Here is a 20,107-nt window from a genome sequence, read left to right as displayed (position 1 = left end):
GGACTGGGTGTCCTTGGGCAGGACCAGGTGATCTAGGGCAGGACCGGGTGATCTAGGACAGAACTGGTGACCCAGGGCAGGACTGGGTGTCCTAGGGCAGGACCAGGTGATCTAGGGCAGGACTGGGTGATCTAGAACAGGATTGGGTGACCTAGAGGAGGACTGGGTAGAGCAAGCAAAATGCCTTTAAGTAGGCAAATGGATAAATAAACAGTCATACCTCCAGACAGTGGAATATTATTCAGCACTAAAAAGAAATGAGCTATCAAGTCATGAAAATAGAGGTACACGGAGGAACCTTAAATGCATATCACTAAGTGAAGAAGCCAGTCTGAAAAGGCCTATACATTGTATAAGTCTAACTCCATGAAATTCTGGAAAAGGCAAAACCACGGGAGACAGTAAAAAGATATGTGGTCGGATGATTAGGGGGAGGGATGAACGGGGACGCACTGAAGACTTTTAGGGCAGTGAAAGTACTCTGTATGATTGTGTAGGGATGGACACATGTCATTGTACATTTGTGCAAACCCATGGAGTGGACCAAAAAAAGTTAACATTAATGTAAACTATGGGCATTAGTTAATTACAATGTATCAGTATTAACTCATCAACTGCAACTAATATACCATATCAAGCCAAGATGTTAATAACAGAGAAATCTTTGGGGAGGTGGGGATAAGGGAGTATGTGCAAAGTGTCAAGACTTTCTCTGCTCAACCTTTATGTAAATCTAACATTCTCTAAGAAATAAAATCTATGAATTAAAAACCTTATTTGCCTTTATGCTTAACCACCTCCACAAAGTACTGCTCCTATGTCTCAGACTCACTCTGAGCACTAAACCTGCAGTGTAACCTTGTGTGACTGCAGTGATGCCATCGGAATCCCCAGCTTCACAGGGTCTTTAGGGCATTATTTGGGAGGGACGGAACACTGAAAACTGGGAAAGAGATACATGGGCAGGTCCTAAGGAAGTTGGGACACTGAACCCCTCCGTTCCACCAACCTTTCTTTGCCAGAAGAAGCCCTCCTTCCCCTCCTGCTAAAGAGGCTAACCCTGTCTGAAGAACGTGTCTGAGCCACCCAGGTGGTTGCCCCACCTGGTCCTGCTGAGCCTTCCCCAGACACACCATCACCACCTCTCACTGCATCTGGACCTACACCTGGACTTAAGTCCCAGCAGGCCCCAGGGTGGGGAGGCACAGAGAGAGAGAGAGAGAGAGAGAGAGAGAGAGAGATGCCCTCAAAGAACGGCATGATCTTGCCAATTTACACCAACAGAAACCTGGGCAACACATGTGGGAATGGCTCTTAAGTATGTGAGATCAAGACGGAATGAACAGAAATTGGACCAGGCTAAATGTATTGATATGGGCCACTAAGCGCAGATTCTCCAACCAATGTTTTAGATTAGGGGGCTGGAAATAGCTTTAACAGTTTCCACCAATGGTTGACATAAACAGGCATCCGAAGGGGGTGTCCATATGAAATGACGTGGAGATGCCAGAATTTCCTTGTTATATCACAAAGAGGCAAGTGTCTGAGGCTTATGGAAATTGGGACACTGGAGTGGATTGCCATGTAAGACCTGCTAATGACCTCAGGAGGGTCAGGAGGATATGCCTTTCCCCAAGACTATGAGAGATGAGTTTAGAAGAGTGCCCCAGCACCCTTGAAGAGCTCTGTGCTGATGCCCCCTCAGGTCAGAAAGTACCGTGGGAGAGCTCTCTTCAACCTGGGATCCCTAAGTGCAGAGGGGACGACGGGATCTTGAGGTGGCAAGGGCCAAGGGGGCGCATGTAAGAGCTAAGGACAGATGGTTGTGGTCCCCACAAAGCAGCAAGCAGAAGACGGTTGTTACTGATTAGGTGAGCAGACTGCTCCTACCACTGGAATAGACAGACAGAAGGCCTCCAAGAGTCTTAGGGACCTGCATAAGCAGGAAAGTTCCGGATCTACAGAACTGAGGTCTGGCTTGAATCACCAACACAGAGTCACAGCCCTTCAAACAACTTCCAGACTTGGCACAATCCCAGGTCATAGAGTAGAGCCCCAGGAATGAAGCTGCAGGGTCGGGGCAGAGTCCCTGAAGGGTACACAAGTCAGCAATTCATACAGTGATTCCTTCTCCTAGCCTTCCCCAGAGGGACCTGCGCCCTTGTGCCAGGATGAGTGTGTACAAGGGAAAAGGAGATAATGAGAGTCTCCAGTGGCTATCAAACACTGACTCTGAACTGACGCTAACAGCAGAAAAACCCAAACATCACTGTGGCCCCCCAGTCAGAGCAGGGGCTTACAGAGGCCAGGTGATCGCACTCACTGTGTCGTCATTCCCCCAGCTCCGGAGTGGACACACTCAGCGGCTGGCAGGTCCCCCACACTGATTCCCTGACTGGCAGATTCAGGGCTATTCTGGTGGGAGAGGCCCGAGGACAGCCTCTGGATATAAAACCTTGTACCAAAAGCGATACGGCCTCCCTGGAGGGCATGGTTAGTGGGAGATTAGTGCCACCGTCAAGGACTTGAAGGATGCAGGGGAGGTGACTGACACCACGCCCCTTTCAACTCTCCTGCTTGGCCTGTGCCCAGAGAGGTGGATTGTGGGAAAGGACAGTGGATTATCATGAACTTAACCTGGTGGTGACTCCAAGTGGTGCTGCTGTTGCAAAGGTGGTCCCGCTGATGGAGGAGTCAGCACAGCCATGGTGCCCGCGACGCAGCTGTTAGTCTGGTGACCGCTGTCTCTACACCCATACTTAAGACCAACAGAAGCTGTCTGTTCTCATCTGCTGAGGTCAGCAACATGCCTGCGCTGTGCTATATCACAGGTGTATCAACCCTCCAGCCCCCTGTCACACCTGCACTGTGCTATATCACAGGTGTCCCAACCCCCCAACCACTGTCATTATCTGGTCCACCGGGGCCTTACTTAGTTCTGTCCACACAGCATCATGCATGGGACGTCAGTAAATTTAGAAATTATGCTGATTGGACCTAATAGGGAAGAAGCAGCAACTACCCACATATGTGGCTAAGACACCTGCACACCAGACTCGGATGCTGCTTGGCCCTTCGGAAGGCCCCAGAGGCAAATCACAGAGCAGACCCTTAGGGCTTGGGAGCACACACACATCTCTGCAGATAACTACTCTCCTTTCAAGAAACCGCTTTTGGCTGCTACTATACCTTAGTCAAGAATGAACGCTTGGCCACAGGCCACCGAGCTACCACACAATTCGGTTACTATGAACTAAGTGTTGTATGACCATGGCCGTCTTACAGCTCACACACGTTGTTGGTCCTCTGTCCACTCACCCGGATCTGTAAGCAGCTGCCAGCAACTGCCCTTTCCCCCAGGGTCCCATTCAGCTTCTGGGAACTGTGCACGTTCGGCATCCTGACGAGGGGCTGACTTTCGCAGGACACCTCATCACCAAGGTCAGGGCCACGAGAACGGTCATGGGCTCCTGTCCGTCCTTGTCCTCGACCTCTCATCTCACACCCATGGTCCCTTCCCACTGCCTGCCCTGCAGATTCAGGCTCCAGACCAAAGACAGAAGTCTGGTAGACACGCTCCATCATCGCCCATGACTGCACACGACCAACTCCCTGCAACTGATCGCGCACGCGGTCTCCTAGCGGTTCTGCTTCCCTGCCTGAACCTGGGACAGTTAGTGTCCTGGGGAGAAAGGGTGCCATAGTCCAATGACTCGGAGCGAATGAATGAAATTCTTTACTGCAGAACTTTCCGGCATGTTCACGAACCAGCATACATCACGAACGTTCAAAAGGAGGAAAGGAGCAAGTAATGTTTCCCAAACCTACTGGACCACAGACTTTTTTCTTGATGGAGCCACTGATAAGCTCTGTGGGATATGATGTAGAAAGAACGTATGGACTCAGGTCCATGTTCCTCCCCTGGTCCCTCCTTCCAGGCCTGGGCCCCCAGCAGGGCCATTTTAGGTCCTGACCACGAGACATGCGAATTTCACCCTCCAGGAGCTTCACCCTGACCCTCACCTGACACCAAGGTGTTGTGTTTGCAAGTGGGCCTCCTGTCCAGGCTCCGAGGGCACAGGAAACAGGGCTTTACTGCCGTAGTAGGAACAGGGCATAGTAATGCTAAGCATGCCGATGCAGCTTCCCCCTCTATTTCAAAAATTATATACATAATATAAATTACGTATGTGATAATTGTGTGTATAATAATATCTGAGTCATTGTAATTATTTTTATTCTGAAGTTAGCTAACATACAGCGTGGTCTTGGCTTCAGGAGTGGAACCCAGTGATTCATCACTTACATACGACAGCCAGTGCTCATCTCAACACGTGCCCTCCTCAATGCGCATCACCCATCTAGCCCACCCCCCACCCTCCTCTCGCCAGCACCCCTCAGTTTGTTCTCCGTATTTAAGAGTCTCTTAGGGCTTACCTCCCCCTCTGTTTGTATCTTATTTTTCCTTCCCTTCCCCTATGATCATCTAAGTTTCTCAAATTCCACATGAGTGAAATCTTATGATATGCGTCTTTCTCTGTCTACCTGACTTATTTCACTTAGCATATTTTTAAAACTATCTTCTTAGCACCCCTGTGAAGTAAACAGGTAACAGGAAGCTCCTGTATAACAAAAACTTGCATAATGACAGTATTTAGAGGCAAACTGACTTTCTGGGGGTTGATCAGTGGCTGGCTTGCACGTGGCTGAGGGGGGCTGGTCCCAGGCGTGGCGTCTCTGTCACGTGACCTGTAGATGTCTCTCCTACTCTCTGAAGCACCGTCAAACTGCTGTGGTTCCTGGACGCCCGGCAGCATCTAGGGCCACCTCTAGCCCACGAAGGGAACCCCCGCTGGAACCTTCTAGGAGTAAGGCTGCCTGCTCCTAGCCCTCTTCTATCTCAGCACTGGTCCCCCCGACCTAAGAGGCCCATGATCTTTAAGGAGAAGCAAAGCACCTGCTGAACGCTGGGTGCAAAGGCAGCTCGGGCCAGCAGCCCAGGACAGGACAGTTTGGCCCACACCTGCCTACCTGTTCGGGAGAGCTTCTGCAAGGTGGCTGCCAGGTGCTGCAGAACCGCTGGTGACACTTCATAGCGGTGTGTGTCTACTGCTGGAACCTTCTGGCACCTTCCAAACACTCCATCTGTGAGAAAAGGGAAGCAGAGAAGAAAAAGTGACATTTCATTTTCAGAGAGAAGAAAGGCATTACACACATCCTTGCAATATATTCTAATTATGCACTGTGGTGAGGCTTTGGAACACGGCTTTAGAAAGTCATCAAAACACTATCATAAGTCAGAAGCACTTGGAAAGTAATGGTTTATTTAAATAGAAGAGCATGATAAAAAACACAATTCCAAAGGTATAGAGAAAAGGACGTGAATTCAGAGTAGCTGGCATTTTCTATTCTACTTTCTCATCCCTTCTCCCCTCGCCACCCCCGCCACTCACTTTTTGTAATTTCCTGCCCCTGGCTTTCACCTTTCTGACTTGAAGCTTTGCTTCTGACGGTCCTGTGACAAAAAAGCCAATAGTACTCAGGATCGGTTTTCCAGATGAGAAACAGAACACCCAGGTAATATACACATGAATTTGTGGAAGCCTGAGGATCGTGGAAGTACCTGCCACGCAGGCTGGCAAACGGGGGCAGATGCGGGAACGGCAGTGAGGCTGCTCAAGGTGCTTCCAGAACAAGAGAGACTAACGGGCACAATTTATCTAGTCTGTTCCATCTGTCTAAAATGACACACTCTGCTCATCAACATCTTTTCAAACCACACCCTCCAGTTAATTTAGGCCCCAGTTAGTCTTTATTCGGCAAATTGTTCACTTTGAAATAAGCTTCCTGTAGGGGGTTCAAACATCCAAATTACTGTCCTTCGTACACACAAAAGACTAATTCAAGGGCTAGGCGGCCATCTGCAGCTTCAGGCCCGGATGGAGGGGGAAACACTTCCCTTATTGTTCACAACAGTCTCACTGCACGAAGTGTAGCCGAGGAAAAGCCTTCAAGTGCAACAAGTTTAATCGTCAGAGACACGTTCGCCCAGTGCCAGGCTGACTCAGTGATTACGGGTCTGATGTCCCATATGTGCTTAAGATGGATGGCGCTGTGTGATCGGCAGAAAATCATCCTAAGTATGGAGAGCATGTCGTGGATTTCTATGGGACTTTGCACAGCAGGGGACACAGCCGGCACAGCTGCTCATTCCGGGCACACCACGGCCATGCAGAAAAGTCAGACCCTCTGCCGGCCCCGCCCCCCGCACAGGGCTCTACTGGGCACCTCTGCCGGTCACCTCTGTGGGTCACCCCGGCCGTGCGGAGCTCTGCCGGTCACCTCCACCCTATGGCACCGCCCCTCTGTCTGAGTGACTCACTTAACACAACGGCCATCTCCGGCCACAGTGATTCCCAGTCACAGTTCCCTTGGAGGGAGGGTCTCATCTCCCTGCCACTACCCAGTGAGACAGGCAATCTGCTCCACGTGAACACAGACAGCAAGTGTCCCCGTTCTTTTGATTTTGCCTTGTGCGAAGAACCCTGTGCCTGTGGATGGCGTGTTCATGTGGGGAAGGACGAGGGGGCAGGAAGGAGAAGGAGGCTAAGAGAAAAGCTAAGAACTCTCTATAATGTACCTGAAACTCTCAATTTACTTTACAAATGGAGTATCTCGAAAGTAGAATTGTAACATGTAGAGACTGGGAGGAGCATTAAGATGGGCTGACCCCACATTTTACAGTTGAGCGTCGTGACCTGCTAAGGTCCTCATCAGTGAAAAATGGCCAAAGACATTTCCTATCTATTTTGGAACATCCCAAGTGAATTAATTCCCTCTGAAGTATAAACGGCTTCACCCTTGAAAGTTGGTTTGTGCCACACAACGTGGTAAATATATTTTTGGAAAAATAATTATTGGATTTTCTTGAAATCTCTCTCTCGACTATATACTTAAAACACATATATATAATACATAGTATTTTTGTGCTTTTAAAATTAGGTTTAGTTTTAGCTAGTCATTTGGTTTTAATGATTTAAATGTTGAAACTAAACCATTGATTCTCTTTGCCCCTAGACTACAGCCTTGCTGATGAGGCAGGACAGACCTTTCCCCAGTACATTTCTTTAAACTTTATCCTTTAAATAAACTTTATTTTTTAAAGCAGTTTTAGGTTCACAGCAAAGTTGAAGGGCAGGTACAGAGAGTCCCCATATACCTCCTGCCCTCACGTATGCAAACCAACAGCCCCCAGCCTGAGTGGTACATTTGCCACAACCAATGAGCCTACAGTGATGCCTCTTTATCACCCAAAGGCTGTAGTTCACATCAGGGTCATTCTCGGTGTTGTGCACCGATGGGTTTGGACAAAAGCACAGTGGCACGTGCTCATCATTATAGTGTCACGCAGGGTAGTGTCACTGCCCTGAAAATCCTCTGTGCTCCCCCTGTTCACCCCTCCACGCCTCTCACTCCTGGCAACCATTGACCATTTTACGGTCTCCAAAGTTGTGTCTTTTCCAGAATGGCATATACAGTTGACCCTTGAACCACACTGGTGTGAACTCTATAGGTCCAATTTATACACAGATTTATTTTTAGCTACACAGTACTGTGCAGACACACGTGTTGGTGTGTGTACATATGTGCATCTACATGTGTGTATACTGTGTGTGCTTGTGTCCACGTGTATGTGTTTGCATGTGCGTCTACAAGTGTTACGTGCACATGCCTTTGCATGTGTGTTGTGTACACGTGACGTGTGCTGTGTGTATGTGCATACACGTATACACATAGACAGCCCTGCCATTTGTCTAGCGGCCACACTGTGTGAGAACCCAAGGATACAGCCATTCCAACATCATAAATTCATCTAGGAAACAGGTATGTTAATACCTCCCTACCAGAAACCTGATTTCCTTATTTATTTCTCAATAAACAACTTCACTACCTTTTTCTCTGTTTCCTCTGGATGACTGTGTGTACACTCTCATCCACACCTTCTCCTAATTTCCAGCCCCGTAATGCTGTGTATCTGCGGTGCCCTCCCCATCCTAAGGAGTGGATTCCGTCCCTGCCCACACTGCTCGGCCTCATCCTCCAACCTCAGCAAACGCACGCCCTGCTCTGATGTCCCCCCGGCTGGACAGGTGGGATAGTGGTGGGACATGCATCCGGGGCAGAAGTGGACACGCAAACTACTCACTTGTAACTGTGGTACAGGCTACAGAGGGACATGCTCCGGGGCGGCACAAAGACGGGGCACTGACCTCATCCGACACATAAAGACCCCACGAAAGTAGCAGCCGGTTGGGCTCCAACATTTACAGAAAGGGGCTGCCTACCTAGGGCTGGCAGGGACATCTAGGCAGGGGAGCAGGCTCTGTGGAGGACAGGAAGCGTCCGGTCGCTAGAGCTCTGGGACCAAGGCACTGAGCTCCCAGATGCGGAGCGAGTCAGCGGTGTGTGCAGAGCCTGAGGGCACGGAGAGGTTCAGCCCTCCTCCAGGAACTTCTGGCACCTTCCAGGCAGGTTTTGCATTTTGCCAGAAACCAAGGGGTGAGCTGCCTGTCCAGGGGAGGGTGGCTCAGCGAGGAGGACCACCATAGAAGTAAGAGAGCAGGACAGATCCACAGCCTTTCCAGAGGTGAACCCGTAGGACACCAATGCCACCCAGCTGTAGGCCAGCCCCTTCCCCGAGTCCACGGCACAGAAAGCCTCTGGGGTTCAAGGAAATATTCCGAGGGACAGCCCATGGAACATGTGTTTTTCCAAAGCAGAAACAAAGCTGTCTTGCTGCCAGCTGGGAGAGGTGACCCAATGGCCCCCAATCAAGTGACACTGCATCCTTCCGTGCGGAGGCCACCTCCCAGACCTCTGTGGGCAGTAACCACAGCAACCACAGAATCATGGACTGTGCTTAAAATCCCCAAACTTGCTGACGGCTGTCCCCAAGACCAAATTTCTGAGATGACAATCCCCCTCCTCATTTTGCAGAGCAGAAGACTGGGTCTCCACCGCTTCTGGAAACCCGAGACTACACGCTTTTAAACAGAAAAACAAGGGATGTTTGCAATCCTCGGAAAATAGCTGCTGCTGTCCCAGCTGAGTGTCACTGACCAGACGGCCATCTACAACTGGGCAGTGGGTTTCTCCTGTTAGAAAGAGAGACCTTGATGATTTCTTTGCTGTTTTTTTTTTTTTTTTTGAAGAATGTGAAAAAAACAGCTTGTTCATAATGTCTGTGCCTTTGTTTTAACCAGTATTCCTTGGAGCATTATTCCCACAGGCAGAAGTCATTTTCACTCATCAACACCACTGTCCCCTGAACACTGATGCAGGCCTGTGGCTGTGCCCCCCTCCTGGACCGGCGTTCCAGAATTCACTTCTCTCTCGGTCTGTGGGGCTGTGCCTGTCCCCAGGCTGCATAGGACACACGTGTGCACACCTGTGTGCACACACATCTCCACATCCCTCTGGCACTGACATTCTCCTCTCACCTCCAGGCACCATGGGCTCCTGGAAGGCAGGCACCAGAGCTACACCTCTTAGAGCTCCCACATCTGACACTACTCTGCACCCACTGTAGGTTCAATAAATATTTGTGACCGATTAACTGGTGTTTTTCCACTTGCCTGAAAAAAAAGCTGAGTGGCGCCTGAGCAGCTCAGTCGGTTAAGCGTCTCAATTTCAGCTCAGGTCATGATCTCACAGTTTATGGGTTCGAGTCCCGTGTCAGGCTCTGTGCTGATAGTGTGGAGTCTGCCTGGGAGTCTCTCTCCCTCTCCCGCTCTGCCTTTCCCCTGCTCGCTCTCGCTCTCTCAAAACAAATAAACGTTTTTGAAAAGCTGAGATGCCCACAGAAATGTATACCACCATCAACTAGAATCCTAATTCGCTGGAACCTCACACTGATTTAGAAGTGCACAAGTCCCAGCACATGACCCGGCTGGAGGCAGGACCAGGGATCGCTGAGAACAAACCCAGGGGGCTCGTGGTGGAGCCTGCAAATGAGGGGGTGCTCCTCCGTGCTCTCAGCAAACACGGCACCTCCTCCCCCTCTAACTCCGCGCAGGCTCAGAGCACTGGTCCTCCCCCAGCTCATCCATCCCCAGCCTCACACGTGGAGGACCTCTGCTCTGGGGAAGGCATGTTCATGTTCAGAGATACTGGCCTTTACTCTCAGGATGCTGTGGCTCTGGGGACTGCAGAGTGCAGGCCTCTCAGAGAATGAGCCAGACCAGCAGGTCAGACTACCAAGCGGCTGTGGGCTTGAACGGGTGGGTTTAGGTCTCTCTTGGAGAGAACCATCTCTGTTCAGCGTCCGTCACGCAATTCACCTCAGGCTTGCATTAAAGGGCATCCTGAAAAAAAGCCTGCGGAGTCGACGTTGTACACCTGCTGAGAAACGTCCCTCATAGCATCGTCAGTGTCTCTTCGTAAAGGTCCAGACAGGGAAGGAATCCCCCAGACCCCAGGACAGGACCCACCCACCTTCAACCTTCCACCCTCTTGTTGGTCACCGGCTGTTCTCGTCACATCTCTGATCTTGTTGTGCAGGCTCTGGTGGTGTTTTTTTTTAAGGAAGTAACCATTTTCTTTGCACCCATCATATTCAATCCTCTCTTATTTTTCTGTCTTTCCCTGTTTTTTATTTTTGTATGCATCTTTTTTACATTTCTTCATTATTTCTTTGGGAAGAGATAATGAGACTAGGTAATTCACCAACACAATGTGATCACCTTATTTAGATTTTCAGAGTGGGATAATTAGTTTAGGGCACGTTTAGAAATTATTGCAAAGCACATACCTGTTCAATAATTTGTGTAAATAGTTTATTCATGAAAATAATATGCATGTGCAAACGTATTATCTTTGTTCCCTGGAAACCCTAAGAACAATATTCTTGATTTTGGAGCTAGAAGGGATCGGCAGGAAAGGTGTCACAGTTATAAAGTCTTTGCAAATGAGGGTGTGCCAGAGGTGGCATTAAAATAATTATGGGGCAGGAGAGAAACATACAGTAAATAATCCGTATGCAGAATCTCCTTGCAGGGGTAAAAACAAGAGCTTTCAGGAGGTCTAGCCCGGGGATCAGCCTTGCCTCTTTCCATAATCATAGAAACAATGGCCTGTGACATACATTTAGTTTCTCAAAATACTGCATACAGTAAACAATAAATGCATTCATGCACCTTGTGAAATGGCTGGTCAACCCTATGGGACAAAAGGAACAGGGGTCCGTCTAAAGCAGCTCCCGAGGGCTTGCAGGGGAAACACAGGAAGTGGTAAGGGGTTTGACCACAAGGCCCTCCTGGGACGTTCCAGGAATTTAACCCAGTGCTCAGAAACGGCACACAGGCTCAGAGAGATGTGTTTTGGGGCACCCAGTCCCTGAGCCCACGGTGGGTGTACCTGCTGTATCCGAGCACCCATAAGCCGCCATCTAGGAAGTACGTTACATTTTGTAAAACGGGTTCTGGTTCACCCCCACCCTGCATCAAACTTGGCACCGAGGTGGCAGCAGGATGAAGCAGCAACAGCGACCCCTGGTGGTCACCTCCCCACAGCACAGGATCCTCACAGGGACAGTTGGTGGGGGAGCTCCTGGGAAGCCCAGACAGGCCAAAAACCATATCCACAGAGCTGCCTGGACCCTAGTTTGGAGATGGTGCTGGTGTTCCCCAGGGAGGCAGGGGAGTCAGTGACATGCACATGTAGACACCCACACAAGCTCACATGCTTGCACACACATGTGCACAGACTTCTACACCCATCCATGCACACTGGGGACTGCCCGGCCACAACCAGGCCAAGGGACACCCCCCCCACTTGCAGACAGATGCCTGCACCCACCTTTCAGGCAGGCTAGCGTAAAAGCCCCGCCCTCCAGTGTCATGCTGTTCCAAGCTAAAGCACCCTTTCCTTTTTTCTGGCCTCCCCTCTGTTGTCCTGTAGGACCCTAATCTCTCTCCCCTCCTCCCAAGGTAGAAGCTTACCCCCCCCCCATGCTGTTCAGGGTGTCCACAGGCCATGTAGGAAGGACCTGCCCCATCAGACCCCAGGGACGCCTCTGTGCACAGCATGGCCGGGGACACACAGAGGGGCCGGCCGTCCGGAAGCTGCGAGACAGCCTCGGTCCTCAAGCTCGGGAGTGACGACGCCCTGCCACCCCTTCTGTGAATACTGGGGACCAACTTCTCCCATCGCCTGAGGAGTGTGGTATGGTCTGGGAAGGTAAATGTGGCTCATAAGCCCCAGGCTGGTAGCCAGGCTGGGCAGTGGGTGAACAGTGAAGACGGCAATAAGAATAAATAAAACCGGTCCCGTCACTGCCACCGAGCGCTTATGCCCCAAGCACTTTCCTAAGCCTTTTCTGTGCAAGAACTCTAAACCCCCGTCACACTCTGATGAAACACCACCATCCCATTTTACACCAGCTGGAAACTGAGGCGGACAGAGGCAGGAGCCCAAGGTCTCAAACCCAACAGCGTGCATCCGTGACGCCTGCGAGCCCTGCCTGGCCTCTTCCGTCATGTTCCCTTCGCCTTCTGGCCGTCATCACCCTGAGCATTAGCTTTCCTTTCCGTACACATGTCCCAGTTTCTGACGTAGAAAATAGTTACACTGCAGTGATGGAACGTCTTGTTCTGAAACTCATTAACAAAATTCCCTGGGTCCCCCGTTTGTCAACTCTGGATGTAAGAGCTAACGTGTTTACATGCAGTTTTGATGTGCCAGTACCACTCCTACACACGCAACGCAGTTAATCCCAGGACAACCTGCCATGGTCTCAACTGTCATGGTCTCCTTTCACTGTTGGGAAAACGAGGGCCCAGAGAGGTTGTGTGACCTGCCGAGGTCACACAGTAAATGGCAGGCTGGCCTAGAGTCTGCACACCCTTTATTACTAACATGCCGTCACTTGTGCAGCTGTGACGGCACCAGGCCAGGGCAGGGGAAGCCAAACCAGGTATCTTCACCGTTTTGGTCACCCAAGCCCACATCGGAAGAAAAGAAACAACCACTGGGGGTTTGAGGAGGGAGGGAGACGGACCGGCACGTGGCTGTTTGTAGCCAACAGATACCAGCAACAGATTTAATGTTTATTTGTTTTGTTTTTGGTTTTTTTTTTGAGAGACAGCAAGTGACCACAAGAGCAGGGGAGGGGCAGAGAGAGAGGGAGACACAGAATCCCAAGCAGGCTCCATGCTCCGAGCTGTCAGCACAGAGCCCGACGCGGAGCTCCAACCCACGAACCGTGAGATAGTGACCTGAGCCGAAGCCGGACGTTTAACCGACTAAGCCACCCAGGTGTCCCTACAGCAACAGTTTGGAGTCTGCACCACGACAAGCCACCCACAGCCAGAGGCAGAGTCCAGGGCCCTTCCAAAGGCTGTTCCATCCCTACACTGGCCACGGGGTTGGCGCCCACCTGCTTCCCAGAGATCCTTCCGGTAGCCTGGAGCCCAGGTGCACAGTGGGGACGGGCGTAAGCAGGAGATTCTGACTTTTGGCAACTGTGAACTACCCTGATTAGACAGCGATCCACAGACCATGCTGGGGCTGCCCCTTCAGACACTCAGGCCGGCCCTGCTTGCTCAGACACGGGGGTCCGCCCACGCACAGCTTGGACATTCCCAGTCCTGCTCGAGGCTGACGAGAGACAAGGGGCAGGAACACTCTTCGCTGCTCAGCTGCCTCCACGTTTCCCAGTGAGATCAATTCAAAGGCAAAGCACCGGATAGTTACCATGTATCACAAATGTGCCCACAATGTCAGAGTTCTGGAGGGGAAAGGTGGTACCGGCTGCATGACGATGCTAGTGTCCTTACTGCCACTGAATTGTACACTTAATAAGGCTTACCATGGGGGCTCTGGGTGGCCCAGTCGGTTAAGCGTCCGACTTCGGCTCAGGTCATGATCTTACAGATCTTACAGCCCACATCAGACTCACTGCTGACAGCTCGGAGCCTGGAGCCTGCTTCAGATTCTGTGTCTCCTCTCTCTCTCTCTCTCTCTCTCTCTCTCTCTCTCTCTCTGCCCCTCCCCCACTTGCACTCTTTCTCTCAAAAATAAATAAACGTTAAAAAAAAAAGCTTAACATGGCAAATTTTAAATTGTATGTATTTTCCCTCAATTTAAAAATTTAACGGGGCGCCTGGGTGGCGCAGTCGGTTGGGCGTCCGACTTCAGCCAGGTCACAATCTCGCGGTCCGTGAGTTCGAGCCCCGCGTCGGGCTCTGGGCTGATGGCTCAGAGCCTGGAGCCTGTTTCCGATTCTGTGTCTCCCTCTCTCTCTGCCCCTCCCCCGTTCATGCTCTGTCTCTCTCTGTCCCAAAAATAAATAAAAAATAAAAAAAAAAAAAAAAAAAAAATTTAACAAAGAGCGATTCAAAATAAAAGAATACAACAAAGCAGGGCACTCTCAGCGAGCAATGAGGATGTGGATAGATGTTAACGGTGTCCCGCGAGGCAGGGGCCATCTCCACCGGGAGGTGGGAGAGGAGCTGCATGGACTCCTGAGGTCGGTTACAGCTGCTGCTGGGGTCACACCACAATCACGTTTGGGTGACGGGTTTTCATTGGGGCACATGGGCACTTCCGGTCATCAGAATTAGTTCAAATTTCATTTAGTCCAGACCAGTGAGCATTCATCTGGCGCCCACTCTGTCCACAAGCCAGGCCCAACCGTTTGGATTCAGGGAAACACCACCCCCTCGCATCTGATGAGACACACACGGGCATCAAGAGGTCACCAGGACCTGAGTTCCTGGAAGCAAAGGCCCAGAGACAGGCCTGGTCTGCTAGAGAAAGTCAACGCTGATCAGGGAGGGCTTTCTGGAGGAGGCAAGGCCAGGGCGCTCTACTATTGCTATCCAGCTGAGGATGGCTGTGAGGCCCCGGACCGCGGGGTCTCCTGACTGCTCTTCCACACCTGCATGGGAGGAGGCTTCTAGCAGGCACCAGGCTGTCTTCAGAACTGCAAGTGCCTGGAAAGCACACGGTCAGGCTGCCTTGCTACAAGGACTCTTGGTTCCACAGGGGAGCGGTGGCTCCAGTCACAGTGAGGTAGGGCCGTTTCGTGCCTACCCCTCAACAAGTGCACCCCCTCCCATCAACATGCTTACACATCATATTAAGTAACTGCTCACAACACTGTGCATCTGGGTTTTGAACACAAATTACACTACCTGGAATTTAATACAAGAAACTCTTTGGAGTGTTGGTTGAAATGTCACACAAGAATTTGGAATTGCATACGCATGTGGGAAACCAGACTCTGCTAGCTCTAGGATAAGTAAAAGTGAAAACCAGAGAGTCCCCAGATAGAATCCACCCAGAAAGAGAATGAGAGGCTGTGCTGCTGGCAGCGACACTTTCCTTTTCCCTTAACTTCAGCACAAACGACAAGCCGAAGGCTCACAGCTGGGAGGCACAGAGTGGACGCCAGTGGCATTTGTGAGGCGCTGGGGAGAAGAGAACCCACAGGAATCTGAGACTCCGCTGGTGAGAAGTCACGTGCCTGCTTCGTGCCAGGGGCTTACTGGAATCGTCCTTCCCTCAAACACCCCTCTGTTCACCAGTGTCTTCTGTCAGCCAATGGATCATGCTGAAGTGACACAGGAAGCCACAAACCCACGGAAGACACCGTCTCCTGATCTCAGGCCTGAGCTGGGTTGTGCCTTATCAGCTCCCACACCTGTCCATTTCAGAAGGTCACAGGGCCAGAGCCCAGGACTCTGTCAACAAAGGTGCACAGCCAAGTGGACCCGGGCATTCTGTGCCTCCCTGAGAAAGTCCCCGGACAGGACAGGCCCCAGAAGGCACCGGTCTGCAGGGGCCAGGAGGCCCCAGAAGGTACCAGTCTGCAGGGGGCAGGAGGCCCGGCTGAAGGTAAACTCTGGCCTGTTGAGCCGCTTGCTTACCTGACCCACACAGGCCAAGACTTCTGTCCGCTCCACGTGGGTGCTGGCTGCCCGGCCCCTCTGCCAGCGTGGCCCTCGGCTCACTGGGCCCTCGGCTCACTTCATATCCAGTGCTTTAAACTCAGGCCGGGGAGACAGCCAGGAGCCCCAGGAGGGGGACGTTCAGCGTTGAGAAGAGGAGCTGTGCGTGCTTCCCAGCCCCGAGCAGGTGTCTGAAGGCGCTTCTTGCACTGACCCCACAGTCTGCTGTGATGCGCTGCAGCCGCCCCTGGAACGGCTCCTTCTCCTTCTGCAGCGCGTTTAGGTCTGCACACCTAGCAGGATTAGGTCTACACGACACCGCCACTCATGCACTGCTGCATTTTAACTTCTTGTTGACCTCTGGCCCCTGAAGAGGAGGCCTGACAGCTGCAGGGTTTGGAGCACTCAGATAGGAAGTCCTGGGCCCCAGAGCTTTTCCAGGGGGAGAGGCTGGGGTGGGCTGGTGTCGGTAATCCCCGGCACAATGTTGATCAGCAAAAACAAATCACACTGAGCCTTAAAATAGCCTTTCCTGAAAAGAAAGCTCGCCTCTTAAGATCACCGCCTAGGTGAGCACAGCAATAGATTTTCCAACGGACACATTAACCTTCCTGACTGCTTTCCACCATCTCGGGCCATGTGGCTCTGCCAGTCCTCGGCTCTGTTCCTGAAACGGATGGACCCGGCCCGGCCACCTACAGGACACTCATCCCGAGGCACCTGAGAGCAGGTGAGCAAATCACACCTTGTGATTTCAGAATATACAGGGTTTTTGCTGGGAGCTGAAGAGAATGATAGCATGTATTTTATTCAGGCCCTTGTGCTTCATAGACAAGAAAATTAAGGCAGTGAGGGATCGGACAGCCCACTGGGGGTTGCCCCCATACCCCCACTCCCCAGCAAGACAACGCCCGTGGCCACCATGCCCGCTCTGGCCCTGCTAGGATATTCTAGCATCCACAGTTTCCTTCAATAGAAACAACACAATAAAACGTGAGGTCAGAGTCAAAAGATGACACATTGCATTGGGCTGTGTAAACAATCCTAAAAAGATCCTGGCTGGACATTATTCACTTTCTAAGTACAATGTTGAAGCAGCTGCAGGGTTGGGACCAGCAGCAGTGCTGGAGCAACATCGGGCAGGCTGGGCTCTCAGGTGCTGAGACTTCTCCCATGAAACAGAAAGCACCTTCCGGAGACTGGCCTGGAGGAGCCCGGCTCTGCGGCCACCGGATTAGGTGACCTTCACCTGCTGCTGAGCCTCCCTAGTCTTTAGGGGTTAGGTGTTTGTTTTGTTTGGTCGTTTGTGAAAATTACAGGCTGGAGCCAGATAATCTGAACACCTCTTCCAGCTTTAAAATCCAGAGGTCAGTGCCTGTTGGTAGGAAGATGCTCTCCCCAAGCAGTGGGACCCTGAGGGATTTCATCGACACGAAAGGCAGTTTACTGGGAGAAAGACGCAGTTGCAAGATGAAAAAGCACAATCTAAACCACCGACGCGTGTGCCATTTGCACAGCTCTGCTGCAGGCAGGTGCTGTCCTCGCTTGTGGTGACTCTGTCCCAAAGGCGAGGGTTAATTCTGGTTTTCTGCCCTTGACCCAGACTGGACAGACACATTGGCACTGCTCTGGAGATTTCAGCACTGTTCTCCCTTCTTTTCCTGGACATGACGGAGGCACCCTGCCTCCGCTAATGAGCTGAGCGGGCTCCTTGCTTCCTGTCAGGGGAGCTATGGCCGATCCGGGCCTCCAGGTCCCGGCCACGCTCAAGCATCCCCAGGAAGTCGGGCTCTCTGGGCAGGGACCTGGCTGGGGACGGGGGACCACCCGAGGCCAGCGTGAGGGTACTCGGCAAACCTCACCGTCGAGAGCTCAGACCCCACCCAAATCTCCGCGGGCTGTCATGTTTGGTGCAGTCTGCTGTGGGTCCAAAGATAAGCAGCAGGGAAGGAAAAAAAGGCAGTTTATCTGTGGCAGCTAATCTCCCCATCAGCAGCCCTCTGCTCCAGCCCGTTGCCAAGTAACGGAGGCCGCTCCTCTTATCAGCCTGGAACGTTCCATTGACTATTCAGACAAGAATAGAAAGGCCTGGCACTGAGGGCTGTAAGCAGCACTGAACGAAAATGGCACATTATGTGGGATGAGGGAAAAGGGAATCTGTTAGCCCTCATCTTATCTGGAGGGTGACAGTTACTCAAAAACAGCCATCCATCACTCGCCTCTGCACGCATTCTTATTCCGGCAACTGGAGAGCCCCTTGCTCGCTTTCCAGAGTGGGGGGGGGGGGGGGCGGGAGGCAGGGGACAGAGGGAGACAGAAAGAGCAGGAGAGAGGAGAGTCGGGGAGAGGGAGGGAGCCGAGGGCCCTTGTTCCTCAACCCGGTTTACTCTGGGCGCCCCCCTCCTCTCCTTCCTTCTCTCCCCTGGCCCAGGCCCCTCCGCTCTCACACCTGAGGTAGCTCCTCACAGTGGAAGGTCCCACCTTCCGAATTACCCAAAAAATGTGCGCCCCAGCCCAGGGGAGGAACACAGCTGAGCCCCCAGCAGACGGGGAACACCCGGCGCCTTGAGACTGGCTAAGCCACAGGGCCTGCTCCTGCCATGAGCCTCCGAAGGACGCCCCCAACTACTTGTCAACCGACCCAAGACCCTCTCCCCACTTCATCCCCAGCTCTGTTCTCAAGCTGGCAGAAACAGAAACAGCAGGACCTGAGTGGGCTAGGGGAGGGGCTAGGGGAGGTGCAAGGAGAAGCCGCGGGCCCCGGGGCGGGGGGTAACGGCGTCAGTAGCGCCTCCTTAGACGGGGGCTGCACGGCCACCAGCCTGCCCACAAGAGCGGCCCCCAGGCCCGAGCCCCGCAGCACCGGCCTGTGCTCTGGCCCACAGGGAGCCTGGTCCTCCGCCTGTTGGTCAGATGGTGATGCACGCACAGGCCACCCCCTGCCCCACAGACCCAGCATGGCCTAGCGAGCCTGTGCGCTCTCAGTGGAAGCAGCCAGACACGTGTGCCTGGAGAGTGGCATCAGAGACACCCGCGTGCCCACCAGCGCCAAGGAAACACGGCCCACCGAATCCAGGACACGCCGAGGGTTGCCCAGACAGCCAACCTTCAGGTGCTGGAGCTCCTCGGCCACTCCGCTTCCCCAGCAGCGTGCGGGCCCACTGGGGGTGCAGAGGGGAGACCACGATGGGCATACAGGAGATCCCCCACTCTGTTCACCTCCTCCACCTCCCCGCCGGCCAGACGGCCAACGGTTCTGAATGCCTTTTCGAAAGGTCGTCTTCTAAACAGCACAGATGCCTTTGTTTCCTTTCCCCCAACACATGATTGTTAGAAAAACAGACACTTCAGGGGCGCCTGGGTGGCTGAGCCGGTTAAGCATCCGACTTAGGCTCAAGTCATGATCTCGTGGTTCGTGGGTTCGAGCCCCTCATTGGGCTCTGTGCTGACAGCCCAGAGCCTAGAACCTGGTTCAGATTCTCTCTCTCTCTCTCTCTCTCTCTCTCTCTCTCTCTGCCCCTCCCCCGCTTGCATTCTCTTTCAAAAGTAAATAAACATTAAAAAAAGAAAAAGAAAAAAGAGAAACATAAACTTCAGAGAGAGAGAGTCCAAAGGGAGAAGTGAACTTGGAAGTTTTAGTATTCAAAATATTGAACAAACTGAGGGTTGATGGGGGGGGGGGGGGGGGCGGAGACAGGAAAGTGGGTGATGGGCATTGAGGAGGGCACTTGTTGGGATGAGCACTGGGTGTTGTATGGAAACTAATTTGTCAGTAAATTATCTTAAAAAATATTAACTTATAGGAAATTCAATTCTGTACAAAGTACACTTGTGTGTTTAAAATAAATTTTAACTACTAGGAATAACTACTACTATCTGGAGTCCAAGCAGATTTTCAGCCATCACTGTCCTGATCACCCAGTTCCAGGGGCCTGATCCATCCCTCAGCATGTGGTGGCTGGGAACACAGAGGACCTGCTTGTCCCTCTCACAAGAGTCACTCTCCTCTGCCTTCAACCCCCCCACCCACCCACCCTCCCTGTGCCCAGTGAACCCTGCATTCTGCAATCATCCAATTGCCCATCTGTCTCCTTCCAGTAGGGAAGGGTGGGTCCCACTTCCTGCAGTGCTTGGCCTATGGAAATGATTTTTGTAAG

At 52.1% G+C, this 20,107-nt stretch overlaps 1 protein-coding gene across 1 annotated transcript in view; it reads right to left on the bottom strand.

Annotated features, from left to right (window-relative positions):
• Positions 1-20,107, bottom strand: part of PTPRN2 (protein tyrosine phosphatase receptor type N2) — an 806,499-nt gene that overhangs the window by 573,087 nt on the left and 213,305 nt on the right. Inside the window, exon 4 of the mRNA XM_086680696.1 lies at positions 5,032-5,145. Within this exon, the coding sequence (XP_086536822.1) occupies positions 5,032-5,145 (114 nt within the window). The remainder of the gene's footprint in view (positions 1-5,031; positions 5,146-20,107) is intronic.

Source organism: Puma concolor, chromosome A2, assembly GCF_028749965.1.
Source record: "Puma concolor isolate L17-30 chromosome A2, mPumCon1.1.hap2, whole genome shotgun sequence".
NCBI lineage: Eukaryota > Metazoa > Chordata > Mammalia > Carnivora > Felidae > Puma > Puma concolor.
This window is presented reverse-complemented; position numbering and strand designations above follow the sequence as displayed.